The sequence below is a fragment of the Giraffa tippelskirchi genome, chromosome 4, assembly GCF_054371585.1.
Source record: "Giraffa tippelskirchi isolate mGirTip1 chromosome 4, T2T-mGirTip1v1.2.pri, whole genome shotgun sequence".
In the NCBI taxonomy this organism is placed as follows: Eukaryota; Metazoa; Chordata; class Mammalia; order Artiodactyla; family Giraffidae; genus Giraffa; species Giraffa tippelskirchi.
Window position 1 is genome coordinate 194,913,956 of NC_137278.1, and position 14,029 is coordinate 194,927,984.

Genomic DNA, 14,029 nt, shown 5'->3' on the forward strand with positions numbered 1-14,029 from the left:
ATCCTTTATATGTGGAATCTAAAATGAAATGACACAAATGAACTACTTACAAAACAGAGACTCACAGACTTAGAGAACTAACTTACGGTTGTGGTGGGGAAGGAATAGTTAAGGGAGTTTGGAATGGACATGTACACTCTGCTGTATTTAAAATCGATAACCAACAAGAACCTTCTGTATAGCACAGAGAACTCTGTTCATTGTTATGTGGCCGCATATGGTAAGAGTGGATGGGAAGGGGCTTTGGGGGAGAATGGATACATGTATGTGTATGCCTGAGTCCCTTTGCTGTTCACCTGATATTATCACAACACTTTTAATCAGCTATACCCCAATACAAAATAAAATGTTAAAAAAACAAATGAATGAACAAAAAAGAAGTAGATTTGCCACATGGCTTAGGAAACATCAGGGCCCCTCATTTTCATACCTCCCTGCCAAGGCTCTGTATATTTTTTTTGCTTTCATTTTCCTACAGAGTGTCCCCTTCCACTCCTAAATTGTATAATCCTTAGGCTCTAAGACAATCTGGATCTACTCTTGATCTAGAGAAGAGATGACCAAGGAATAAACAGATCTGAAGATGTACAGTAGTATGGTGTTCAACAATTATTTGGGAAGTGAAGAAAGATAAGCTAGAGAGAGGGGTGGAATGCTAGGAATCAGAGAGAAGACACTACCACTTTTTAAATCTCTAAAGACGATGCTTAAGGAGCCATAATTGGCTCTCTGTGGCAGGAAGTTTGATATTAACCTTGCCTAGATGCAGAAACTCAGACTAGATGATCTCACCAGGTAACTTGCAGCTCTAAAATTCAAAGACTGACACAGGAGGAGGTGAACCCCTGGCATTGGGAGGGGCATTGAAGCCACATTAGTATTTAAGGCACATCTCGTGAGATTAAGGATACACAGTGCCAGGAGTTAGGCATATACTCTAGAGTAGGGGTCTCCAACCTCCGGGATCTAATGCCTGCTGATCTGAAGTGGAGCTGATGTACTACCAATAGAAACAAAGTGCACAATAAATGTAATGCACTTGAATCATCCTGAAATCATCCCCCCCACATCCTCCACAAAAGTGGTCCCTGGTGCCAAAAAGGTTGGGGACTGCTGCTCTAGAGGCAGGCTGCCTAGCTCTGACCATAATTAGCACTTATGAGCTGTATAACTTTGGGAAAATCACTTAACCTCACTAACCTCTCTGTGTCTCAGCCTTTTTGTCTGTAAAATGGGGTCAATAATAATGTCTAACTCAGGATTATTGTACAGATTAAAGTGAACACATATAGAGTACTTAGAAAAACGCTAAGTTAATATGTGTTCAGGAAGGAGTTGATGGGATGGTTAAGCATTTTTTGTCTGAGCAGAGACAAGTTTCAACATACCTTTCCACTGAAGGGGAAATTGGGGTAATAATAATCATTGGTGTCTTCGAAGGTCATGGATCCCATTTGTGAAGAAATGTATATATCCCGAGTGGTGTTGGCCTCCACTCCTGCAGAGGGAAACCAGATGTATGAAGATCTAAATACCTAACATCCTCACCTTCATGTTTAACATAAGACTAACTGAAAGGATGGTGCCACAGGAAGTGAGAAGGTGAATATCATTCTGATCAAAGATCTAAACCAACTCCTCCTTCCCAAAGTTTTGGGGAAATAGGGAGTGGATGGCAGATGAAATCTGACATTTCCCTTTGACTGTGAACTTAGAATGGAGTCCCTTCCAAGCACTGATGAAGGTGAGTCTTGAGTCTTCCGAGTTGTTGTTGTTGTTTAGTCACTAAATCATGTCTGACTCTTTGAGACCCCATAGACTGCAGCACGCTAAGCATCCCTGTCCTTCACTAATTCCTGGAGTTTGCTCAAACTCATGTCCATTGAGTAAGTGATGCCATCCAACCGTCTCATCCTCTATCAACCCCCTTCTCTTCCTGCCCTCAATCTTTCCCAGCATCAGGGTCTTTTCCAATGAGTTGGTTCTTCGAATCAGGTGGCAAAAGTATTGCAGCTTCAGCATCAGTCCTTTCAATGAATATTCAAGGTTGATTTCCTTTAGGATCGACTGGTTTGATCTCCTTGCAGTCCAAGGGACTCTCAAGAGTCTTCTCCAGCGCTACCATTTGAAATCATCAGTTCTTTGGTGCTCAGCCTTCTTTATGGTCCAACTCTCACATCCATACATGACTACTGGAAAAACCATAGCTTTGACTATACAGGTTCTCTCTCTTAGACAACTCTTTTCCTTTCGCTTTTCTTAATGAACCAAGGAGCATCCCACTTACCTGTCCCTTCCTCCACCACAGTAGCCATGATATTGATGTCTTGCCTGTAAGAATACCCAGTGAGGTTGAACATGGACATGGCCACAGAAGTTGAGATGCATCCTGCTTTGTCAGTCTAGTGAGGCAATCAGAGAGAGAGAAAGAGGAAGAAAGAGGGTGAATAACCTAATCTCGACTTCTTTTTTAATTTATTTATTTACTTGGCTGCATTGGTCTTAGGTGTGACACAGGAGATCTTTCATTGCAGCACACAGGCTATCTGTTGTGGGTATACAGGCTCTAGGGCACACGGGCTCTCTAGTTGTGGTGCAGGGTTTCAATAGTTACAGCTCCCAGGCTTAGCTGCTGAGCAGCATGTGGAATCTTTAGTTCCCTGATCAGGGATTGAACCCACATATTCTGCATTGGAAGACAAATTCTTAACCACTGGACCACCAGGGAAGACCCTAATCTCTACTTCTAACTTATGATGTCCTGTAGAAGAAAATAATTTCTTATCTCTATACTTCAGTTTCTCAATTTTTTTTTTTTTTTTTTTGTGCCACGTGGCTTATGGGATCTTAGTTCCCCAACCAGAGATTGAACCCGGGCCTTTGGCAATGAAAGTATGGGGCCCTAACCACTGGACCACCAGGGAACTCCCAGTTTCTCCATCTTTAAGATAGAAAAAGTATTCCATAACATGAAGCATACACCCATACATGACTTGGAAGTTCCAAGATACGAGAAGGAGAAAAGAACCACCTTCAGAACAGGAAAATTCTATCTTCCAAGGGTTTAGGTTAATCTCTTGATCCCAAGGCAGATTCTAAAAGAGCTTTATCTTTGGGGGGATAAGAAGACTTCTGTGTTCTTTAGAACTGGGGTACTAATCACATGAAATTATTTCTACTTTGGGTGTTTTTAACCACTTTTCTATATTGGTGCTTACTTACTTACTCTTTAGGACATAGGAATAAGGTTCCTTTTCTACATCCTGTTTTACTCACCTGTCCAGAGACATTCTTGCATCTGTCAGGTAAATGTTCCCGTTCTGGATCCAAATACCGGTAAGTATATGGCTTTTGACACACTGATACGTGCACTACTCCTTGCACGGGCTTTCCATAGGTGTACCTAACCCAGAAAAGCATGAGGAATCAGAGTGGGGCAAGTCCACCTGTGATCCAGGCCCTCCTCCCCTAAACACTTTTCCTTTCTTCCACATGCCCATCTCTGAAAGCACTCTGACAGTCCCACCTTTCTCCAGCTCTCATTCACATCTCTGCTTTACTCAAAGCTTTAGTGTATTGCCATTGCACAATAAAAACCACCCAAAGGACAACAGTGTCTTCCTTTTTCCTTACTCCTATTTCCCATGGGATTCAGTACTGTGCTCTGCACAAAGGAGGCTCTAAATCAATAATGCCAGCTGAGAAAGCAGAGGAAAGTAAGCACAAAAATGCAATTAGATAATATGTCCCTGGGATTTCCCTGGTGGTTCAGTGGTTAAGACTTCACCTTCCAATGCAGAGGGTGCGGGTTAAATCCCTGGTCCAGGAACTAAGATCCCACATGCCTCATGGCCAAAAAACCAAAACATAAAATAGAAGCAATATTGTAACAAATATCAATAAAGGCTTTTAAAAAAATAGTCCACATAAAAAACAATTTTTTTTTTAAAAAGTGTGTTTTTGCAGAACTTGTGACTCTGAGCCACATAAAACATCACAAGATTTAACCACTACCCCCACAATCCTCTCCCCATAACACTCGATCACAACATCTCTCGATATAGCTTTCACCCTCAGTGGATCCAGAGCTTTATTCTTACCTACTACAAACTTTCACTAAGAAAGAGTCTTCTGCAATTGATAACTCTTTGGGTTCCACCACTTCCACCTTAAACTTAGGCAGCACTGGAAAGAGTGGAGAGATGGAAAATGAAGAGGAAGAAAGTTTGACTATACAGGTAGTGAACAGAGGGGTATGAAACAGTGATAATTAATTATCTAATTAAATTGCTCAATCACATTCAACTCTTTGCAGCCCCATGGACTGTAGACTACTCTGTCCTTGGAATTTTCCAGGCAAGAATAAACTGGAGTGGGGTACCATTTCCTACTTCAGAAGATCTTCCTGATCCAGTGATGGAACCCGGGACTCCTGCATTGGAAGGATTCTTTACCACTAGGGCCACCTGGGAAGCCCAGCTAATTGAATTAATGGGGCATTATTAAGGTAAAATCCTCCCAAAGTTACTGATTTAGCACTAACATGAATAAATAATCCCCTTTTTTTAAAAAGGTAAGAATTAGATTTGTTTAAAGAGAAACACACACCACAGACAGAGTGTGGGCCATCTCAGAAGGGAAGAGGCATGAAAATATGGGATGGTTAGTTTGTATGGGCTGGGTAATTTCATAGGCTGGGCTTCCCTGGTGGCTCAGCACCAGGGAAGGTGCTCAGCAGTAAAGAATCCACCTACCAATGCAGGAGATGCTGGTTTGATCTCTTGGTCAGGAAGATCCCCTGGAGAAAGAAATGGCAACCCACTCCAGTATTCTTACCTGGGAAATCCCACTGACAGAGGAGCCTGGAGGGCTACAGTCCATGGGGTCACCAAATAGTCAGACATGACTTAGCAACTAAACAACAGCAAAAATTTCATAGGCTAATGAGCAAGAAGAGTAATCCAACTATTTTGGGGAAGAGATGGAGATTTCCAGGCTGGTTCACAGCCCACATTTTTATCTCTTATGGTCAGCCTGGGAACTGTCATGGCGCTAGTGGGTGTGTCACCTAGCTTATGCTAATGTGTTACACTGAGTGTATATTGTTGTTGTTCAGTCACCAAGTCGTGTCTGACTCGTTGCAACCCCATGGACTGCAGTACGCCAGGCTTCCCTGTCCCTCATCATCTACCAGAGTTCGCCCAAGTTCATGTCCATTGGATCAGTAATGAGGCTCAAAGTCCACTGGAAGTCAAATCTTCTGCCATCTTTGACCTAGTTCCATAGTAAGTTTCACTTGACCTTTGCTGGTTTTTACACAAGATCATGTCCAACACTCTGACCTACTAATTCTCCCACCTACCATATTCTTCCACACTGAAGGTGCCGAAGGTCTTGCCATCAGCCACGGCCACACTGTAGGTGCCCAGCGTTGCCTCTGGTGCCAGCTGGAAGGACAGGTCTACGATGCCTTGGTTGGGCACCACATTCAGCCACTGTGCAATCCTATTGTTATTTGGATCCTGTGCCCAAGAAAAAGAAATCTCATGACATGCCTCCCTCTTTGATTCCCACCCCGCACTGCAGGAAGCAGGCAAAGAAGCAAAAAGCGGGTAAAGAATCCCACCCACTGTTCATAACCCCTGTGGTCTGCATTCAGGAATAAAAGGGTCCTTGGTGGATTCAAATAGTTAGACTAGGTTCTTTAAAATGTTATCCAGTTTCAGAATGTTATCCAGGATAACATTCTTTATGTAGGATGTTCTTTACAAAGAATGCTAATTCTTGGTCCCTTAAGACAGGTAACTCTGAAGGACTGACTGCAAGATACCTGAAAGAGAGGTAATTTGATGGAAAAATGGAAGGGGTACTGTGGGGGATTATTGCCTCCTTCTTAACGCCTCTCACAGGTATCCTTTTCATGTTCAGCGGCTGAGTGTCTGTGATATTAACCATCCCAAAGATGAAGAGGAGTACAGAACCAAGCTCTGCTGGACTGACACAGCACAGAGAAGTTGCAGGAATCAGAACAGGGAGGTTTGTCACTATAGAGGTTGCTGTCTTTCTTTACAGAGGTTGAGGGGCAGGGTGGGCAGAGGCAAGAGAACAGGCACAGCTTAGGTGGAATCGCAGGCGCTGGGGGCCAGTGCAAAGTCTCAGGCTCTGGGCCAAGATCCCACGGTTTGGGGCTTAGCACCAACCATCTTCTCCACAGAGGACAGCAAAAAAGAAAGAAACTTCTACTTACCTGCAGTTCCACAATGGAGTACTGAAAAGGAAAACCAGATAATGAGGGTTAAAGCAGAGCTAGCAATAAGGGTAGGCTTGCTGAAAGCAAGAAGTTCACAAAGGCCTCTCTCTTTCTCTGTTGCCTACCCCTTCCTTTCTAAATGGCTCTTTTGTGCCTTGGTAAGAGTAACAATGGGGCAAAGCATTATTGGCTGGGAGAGGAGAAAGAAGAACTTTCCTAAAGGGATTGCCAGTCTCCAAAAACTTTGAAGAAATGGAACTTCTGACCCTCAGCATCCCTCAATGCTCTGTGACCGAGTCTTTCCACAACATGTCCTAAAAGAAAGTATTAGTATCTGGTGGTGGTGGTTGTTGTTCAGTCTCTGACTTGTGTCCAGCTCTTTGCAACCCCATGGACTGCAGCACATCAGGCTCCCTTGTCCTTCACTGTCTCCCGGACTTTGCTCAAATTCATGTCCACCAAATCATGGTGATGCTATCCACCATCTCATCCTCTGGAGACTCCTTCATATTTGAACCTCCTCTTGGGAGCCAACTATCTCCTAGCCTCCTCTTCTACTTTCTGAACACCAGTGGGCAAGAATCTTACTTTCAAGCAGTGCAAAATAATTTATTTTAAAAAAATGTTTAAAATAGCTCCATCAAAGGATCATGTGCCATTTCCTCAAGCAAATGGACATTAAAAGCACTAGGTTTAATTGGAGAATGAGTCCTTGTGCTAGGTGTCAACGTGTCACCCCAAAATTACTCATTAATTTCAAAAAACAAGGACACACCTTACCACTGGAGAAATTAGTCTGCCATCACCCTAAGTAATCAAATTCACCATCATTAATAATGGAATAACCTGACATTATGTACCTCCTGAAGAGATATATTTGAGGTTCCCAACATTATCTACCTTTTTAACCAAATATTTTTACCAAAAGTTTAGCTCAAACCTAATTAAGACTTCAGAATTGCCTTCAGAAGATAAAAGAACAAGTTATATTACACAGTAAGAAATAATCAGGCAAATCAAGAATATTGAATATTCCATAAGACAACTACACTGCTATGGTAAGTTCCTCAGTTGTATTCAACTCTGTGAGACCCTATGGACCATAGCCCGCCAGGCTCCTCTGTCCATGGGATTCTCCAGGCAAGAATACTGGAGTGGGTAGCCATTCCCTTCTCCAGGGGATCTTCCCAACCCAGGAATCAACCTGCATCTCTTTTGCCTCCTGCGTTGACAGGCGAGTTGTTTTTTTGTTTTTTTTTCCTACCACTAGCGCCACCTGGGAAGCCCTGCCACCTAGGCTTCCTCAAAAGTAAATATTCCATAATGGGAACATTCTATAAGTCATCTAGCCTGACATCATTGCTCTCTCTCTCTCTTCAAAAAGTCAAACAAATAAGAAAATAAGGGGGATTAGTTTAGAATATGAGAAAATTTTTAAATGTAACAACGAAATATAATGCATGAATCTGATCAGAGCTTAGTTTGGGGAAAAAAATTATTAGTTGGAAAACTTAGAAATGAATATTATACGAATGATATTAAATAATTTTTGTCAATTTCCTCAGGTGTTATAATAATATTATCTTTAAGATATTCTTTTTCAAAGACATAGGCACCTAAATATAGCAAACATTAACAGACATAAAGGGAGAAATTAATAGTAACACAATGATAGTGGGGGACTTTAACACCCCATGTACATCAATGGACAGGGCATTCAGAGAGAAACTCAGTAAGTAAACAATGGCCTTCAGTAATTTATTAGACCAAATGAACATTCTATATATAATATAGAATATTTCATCCCAAAGCAAAATATTCATTCTTTTCAAGTGCAAATGGAATATTGTGACATGATAGACAAAAGATAGGATACAAAAAGAGTTAGTAAATTTAAGAAAACTGAAATCATATCAAGAATCTTTTTCCACCACAACACTATGAGACTAAAAATCAACTACAAAAAAAAAAAACCCACAAGCGCATTGAGTCTAACCAATATGTTACTAAACAACCAAACTGAAACCGTAAAACTTCTAGAAGAAAATATAAGCAGTAAACTCTTTGACATTGGTCTTGGTAATATTTTATTGGAGATGTCTCCTCAGGTAAGGGGAACACAAGCAAAATTTTTTAAATGGAACTACTCATCACAAGGAAAAAACATTGTCTTCTATTTCTTTAATTTTGTATCTATATGAGATGAGTGTTGTTTAGTCACTAAGTCGTGTCCAACTCTTTTGCAACCCCATGGACTGTAGCCTGCCTGGCTTTTCTGTCCACGGGATTTTCCAGACAAGAATACTGGAGTGGGTTGCCACTCTCTCCTCCAAGGGATCTTCCCGACCCAGGCATCAAATCTGCAACTCCTACATAGCAGGCAGGTTCTTTACCACTGAGCCACCTCATGAGATGACAGATGTCCACTAAACTTATTATGGTCATTATTTTGTGATGTATGTAAGTCAAATCAGTATGCTATACACCTTAAACTTATACATTGCTGTACGTCATTTATATCTCAATAAAACTGGAAGGAAAAAAGTTATCTCGGTAATAGCTCTTTTCTTGGTGAACCCAGCCTTCAGCTCAAAAGAATCCACATGCCCAAGTGGTACATTTTGGGCGAGGGGATAGGATGGGGGGACATTCTGCCCCTCTTCCTAAAGGGAAGAACAGGACATGCACAAACCTGGTTATATACACGATAAGGAAGCAAGTGTCACCGAGATTACTGCCATTGCTATAAATTCTAGGGGAAAAAAACCAGACAGTTCCTTCGAGAACAAAATCATTTTTTTCAAGAGTCAAGAAGCAGATTTGGACACCAGTAAGTGTTCCACCACGAAAGTAGCATTTTCACTGGAAGCTACCTGAGGTTTCTGAATAAATAGGTATAGCAACAAAGCTAGATACAATCAGTTACTAGCATGTTTGCTTTTGTTGCTTGAGGATGAAATATTGAACTTTGTAAACTCACAATTTTTGTCACTCCCCTTCTTTTTTTTTTTTTAAAAAAAAGTTATTTGGCTGTGCTGGGTCTTAGTTACAGCATGTGGGATCTTTAACTACAGCATTCAAACTCTTAGTTGCCACATGTGGGATCTAGTTCCCTGACCAGGGATCGAATCTGGGCCCCCCTGCATTGAAAGCGTGAAGTCTTAGCCGCTGGACCACCAGGGAAGTCCTACCACTCCATTTCTTAGTAAAACATTTTTAGTTAATTGCAATGTTTCATTTGGAGTTCCAAATTCAGTGCTTCAGATTTTCAGGGCTCCAAGTTGCAACTTGGAGTGGGGGCTGACTAGAGAAATGGTATGTGGAGAAAAGAGTAATTTGACAACAGAAAGAGAGTACAGAAGTATGGAAATCAGAGCACCTGTAATTCAGACAATTTGAACAGAGGCAAGACAATGTAAGAGGGGTAGCTAATGAGATCAACATCCAGGGGGCAGTAGAGTCTAAAATAACTCTAGCTATGGCCACACTTTGACCTTTGCGTCTAGCTGGTGATGGACAGGGAAGCCTGGTGTGCTGCAGTTCATGGGGTTGCAAAGAGTCGGACACAACTAATGAACTGAACTGAACTGACCCTCATCCCAGCTCTAGAATCAAGGCTTCCAAGGTGCTCAGTGGTAAAGAATCCGCATGCCAAACAGAATATTGGGATTCAATCCTTGTGTCAGGGAGATCCCCTGGAGAAGGAAATGGCAACTCACTCCAGTATTCTTGTCTAGAGAATCCCATGGACAGAGGAGCCTGGTGGGCTACAGTCCATGGGGTCACGAAGAGTTGGACATGACTGAACGACTAAACAACAACTTAATATTATACCGAAGTGATCAGGAAAGAATACAGGTGATAGGAAGGAGAAACTAAAATGAATTCTAAATCAGGAAAGAAAATAGTGGTTGGAGGAGGCTACTGATCAACAATAAGCTTATAGCTTCCCTGTACATCAGGAAAGGAAACAGCAGTCTGAGAACATGGAGATGGAAATATAAGCAATGCTTTCTCCTTGACTATCTTTAAAACTTTGATTTGAATATATGGGCTGTGACTGAAGGAGACAGAAGGCAGCTGGGGGCGTCTGAGAGGTATTGAAAGAAAGTGAAGTCGCTCAGTCGTATCCGACTCTTCGAGACCCCATGGTCTGTAGCCTACCAGGCTCCTCCATCCATGGGATTTTCCAGGCAAGAATACTGGAGTGGGCTGCCATTTCCTTCTCCAGGAGACCTTCCCAACCCAGGGATTGAACCCGGGTCTTCCGCATTTAGTATTAGGTTGGGCCAAAAGTTCACAAAACGGTATGCAAAATCCGAACGAACTTTTTGGCCAACCAAGTATTTCAAACGCGTGTAAAAATGACACAAGCCCTAAGTTCAGAGCAAACCAAATCATATGACTTATGATTCTAGCTATCGAATTGTTTGAGGAAAATTTAAGTATTCGCCAAATGTTACCGCATTTTTACCTTTGGCACAGAACGTTGCCTTAAGAAAATTGTCTACGCTAGAAATTACCTTGCCTCATAGTAAAAAAAAAAAAAAAAGAAGAAGAAGAAAGATCCTTATTTCTTCCTTTTGTTAAAAACATTCCTGAATTATTTCTTAGTATTTGAACTGCAAAGCCACTAGGTGTCACTCCTGGAGGGAATGTCTTGACGTTTGAAAAAACTCTTAACAGAGGCAAATGGAACCGTCTCTTGAGAATGTTAACCTAATTGACGCTTTCAGATGTCAAACCTGAGAGCGAGAGGCCGCTGCGTGTTTTCAGGCGGATGGGGGCTGGGAGGTTTGAACTAGCTCTCAGACTGTAGACTCCACAAGAGTTCTGCTTCTAAAGGGCCTCCTCCCCTGGAAAGAATCTCTCCTCCCTCGTTCTCCAGTCTGCCTCATGCGTTCCCTTGCCAGGTTCTTCTTCCCAACGAAACTCACCGGGTCGTTAACGGGAACAAAGGTGCTGGTGAGGGTGACAATACGGAAACGCACTAGAAAGAAATGGGCGGCATTAGCATAGGGGATTCCCCGCCTCCGCCCACAGAATCTTTCTTTCTTCCACCCTTTCGCTTCCTCATACATACTTCTGAGTCAGCAAAATCCTACCAGGTTTTACTTTTGAAATAAAACCCAGTCTGAGAGACAGCTAACGCCCCAACAGTCACGCCTCCTGACTTTGAAAGTTCAGGATGGAATCCCCTTCAAAGGAAAAAGGAACAAATATAAATCCAAGGCTTGGGCCAAAAGCCCTTGATGTTTTCTAATTCTTACACAGGCAGCTTGCTATGAGACCCAGCGATCAAGTTACACCTGCCAAATTCCTTTCCAGGAGAAATCTGTATTTTGTTTTACTTATTTGGAATTTTTTGGCCACACACTGAGTCTTGTAGGATCTTAATTCTCCAGCCAGGGATTGAACCCGGACCCACAGTAGTGAGAATGTGGAGTCTTAACCACTAGACTGCCAGGGAATTCCCTGTATTTTGTTTACACACACACACACACACACACACACACACACACACACACACACACACAGTAGCAGCTCCATCCGCTACTCTTTTGCTTGTGCAGCACTGCCTGAATTCAGCACCTATAACTCTTTATCCCTCCCAGGCTTCCTCCATCCCTCCATCTCTTCCTTGGTCCATGGGACTACCACCAATCCGCAAAGCCCCTCTACAAATGTGTGAAGATACTCCCTGGCTTTGGTCTCATCCCACCTGTGTGCCTCTTACCTTCCTGCCCTGGGTTGTAGACAGGTTTGTCAGTTTGTATAAAGATGCCATTCTGCTGCCTCTGAATCAGAACCTTTTTCTTCTCCTCAAAGTAGACATTATTTCCAATTCCTCTCACCCGGACAGTGGCTACTTCTTCTGTGCCACCAGAAGGAAGTGGTACCTGGCCAAAACAGGGGGGAGCTCTGGAGAGGAGCAGGAGACTGGGGGTGGGGCAGGGGAAGGACAGAATCAACTAGTCTCAACCCAAGAGGGAGAGTAAAAGGAAAGGAATGAGTTGATGGGAGTGGCAAGGTTGGAGCCAAGAAAAAGTTGCCAGAAGTCTGATATTAAAACTCCAAGTAAAAATCTTAATTTATCTACTTAAAAAAAATAATTGTAATAAGTAGTGGAACTCTATGTAACTTTGTTCTGTATTTTCCAAGTCACCTGTAAATGCGTTATCATACATTTCTGTAATTTAACAAATTTTTTTAAAAAGAAAGAAAAGAAAAGTTGCCAGAGAATAATATCAGAAGTTATGGCCAGGAATTGAAGTTGATGAGAGATGAGCTTAGAAGCCATGGCAAAAAGTGAGATAACAGAAAACATACTTAAAGAGAAATTCTAGTGCATCCAGGGAGGAGAATAGGAAAGTTGAGGATGAGAGTTGGGCTAAGCCTGTACTTACCAAAAAGGATGAGCAATGTAAATGTCTCGTCTTTAGTCCAAACTGTTGCAGCAATGTGTGAATCTTGCCCTTGGTCTCCAGAGTAACAGTGAATTTTACATTGTTGTACCCAGGACTCAGATCCAAGCAAACCCTCTGAGTAGAGGGAAACTTAAGAAGGGCTGGTAATGTCACCAGATAGTTTCTACTAAAGAAAGTGAAAAAGTGTTAGTTGCTAAGCTGTCTCTCTGGCTCTTTGCAACCCCATGACTGTAGTCCACCAGGCTCCTCTGTCCATGGGATTCTCCAGGCAAGAATACTGGAGTGGGTAGCCATTCCCTTCTCCAAGGGATCTTCCTGACCCAGGGATCATATGCAGGTCTCCTGCATTGCAGGTGTATTCTTTACAATCTGAGCCATCAGAATGGTACTTCTACTAAAGAAGAAAAAGGATTTCAAGGCAGTAATGACTCATCTATTCAATGCAAAATTAATTAATTTCTCTCCTGAGTACTCAGCATGTAGCAATGAATTAAAGAGACAAAGCACCTGCCATCATGAGCCTTATTTTCTATAAGGGAGAAGGAGAAAAATAACAAATAACTCAGCCTTATACTCACATTCCCCCACCACCACCACCACCACCATAGGCCACCAGGGAGAACCTAGGCCCAGGGTACCAATGAGGAAGTGAGTTCCATTTGGGATCTGCAAGCAGATCAAACCAGTCAATCCTAAAGGAAGTCAATCCTAAAAGAAATCAATGCAGAATATTCATTGGAAGGACTGATGCTGAAGCTGAAGCTCCAATACTTTGGCTACCTGATGCGAAGAGCCAACTAATTGGAAAAGACCCTGATGTTGGGAAAGATTGAGGGCAGGAGGAGAAGGAGAGGTTGAGATGGTTGGATGGCATCACCAACTCAATGGACATGAGTTTGAGTAAGCTCCAGGAGATGGTGAAGGACAGGGAAGCCTGGAGTGCTGTACTGGGGTCACAAAGAGTCAGATATGACTGAGTGACTCACACTTTCACTTCTCAGACATAAAGAAAGAGCAACAAGAACTGAACAACCAGAACAACAACAGAGATCAGGGCAGTGGGAGGCTACTATATTTTGATATTATCATATTTTTTAAAGTTTCTTCTTGGCATCTTAGCTTTTCTCTCTGGGTAAAGGAGAAATAAAACCAAAGAAAGAAAGAGATGAAAGGGCATTAAAATAAACCTAAAGTTATCTCCTGCTCCTCCCCCCATAGTTATGTCTTAGAAAGATGGACGAAGACGCCACCTGCCCTAAATCAACCCTGACACACCAAGCACTTACGGGAGAAATTTTCCTGCCGAGGCTGGCAACAGGGCTAATATTCCTAGAAGGAGCTGAGCCCACAT

At 42.4% G+C, this 14,029-nt stretch overlaps 1 protein-coding gene across 2 annotated transcripts in view; it reads right to left on the minus strand.

Annotated features, from left to right (window-relative positions):
- The window catches only part of A2ML1 (alpha-2-macroglobulin like 1), a 46,052-nt gene extending 32,023 nt beyond the window's left edge, over positions 1 to 14,029 (minus strand). Inside the window, exons 1-10 of one of the 2 annotated variants that reach the window (XM_081587891.1) lie at positions 13,965 to 14,029; positions 12,658 to 12,841; positions 11,988 to 12,150; positions 11,188 to 11,240; positions 6,248 to 6,268; positions 5,363 to 5,522; positions 4,101 to 4,185; positions 3,277 to 3,403; positions 2,288 to 2,402; positions 1,389 to 1,498 (exon numbers count right to left, since the gene is read on the minus strand). In XM_081587891.1, coding sequence (XP_081444017.1) covers positions 1,389 to 1,498; positions 2,288 to 2,402; positions 3,277 to 3,403; positions 4,101 to 4,185; positions 5,363 to 5,522; positions 6,248 to 6,268; positions 11,188 to 11,240; positions 11,988 to 12,150; positions 12,658 to 12,841; positions 13,965 to 14,029 — 1,083 coding nt within the window. Of the gene's footprint in view, positions 1 to 1,388; positions 1,499 to 2,287; positions 2,403 to 3,276; positions 3,404 to 4,100; positions 4,186 to 5,362; positions 5,523 to 6,247; positions 6,269 to 11,187; positions 11,241 to 11,987; positions 12,151 to 12,657; positions 12,842 to 13,964 lie in introns of those variants that run through there. The other variant, XM_081587892.1, reaches the window with a different exon arrangement.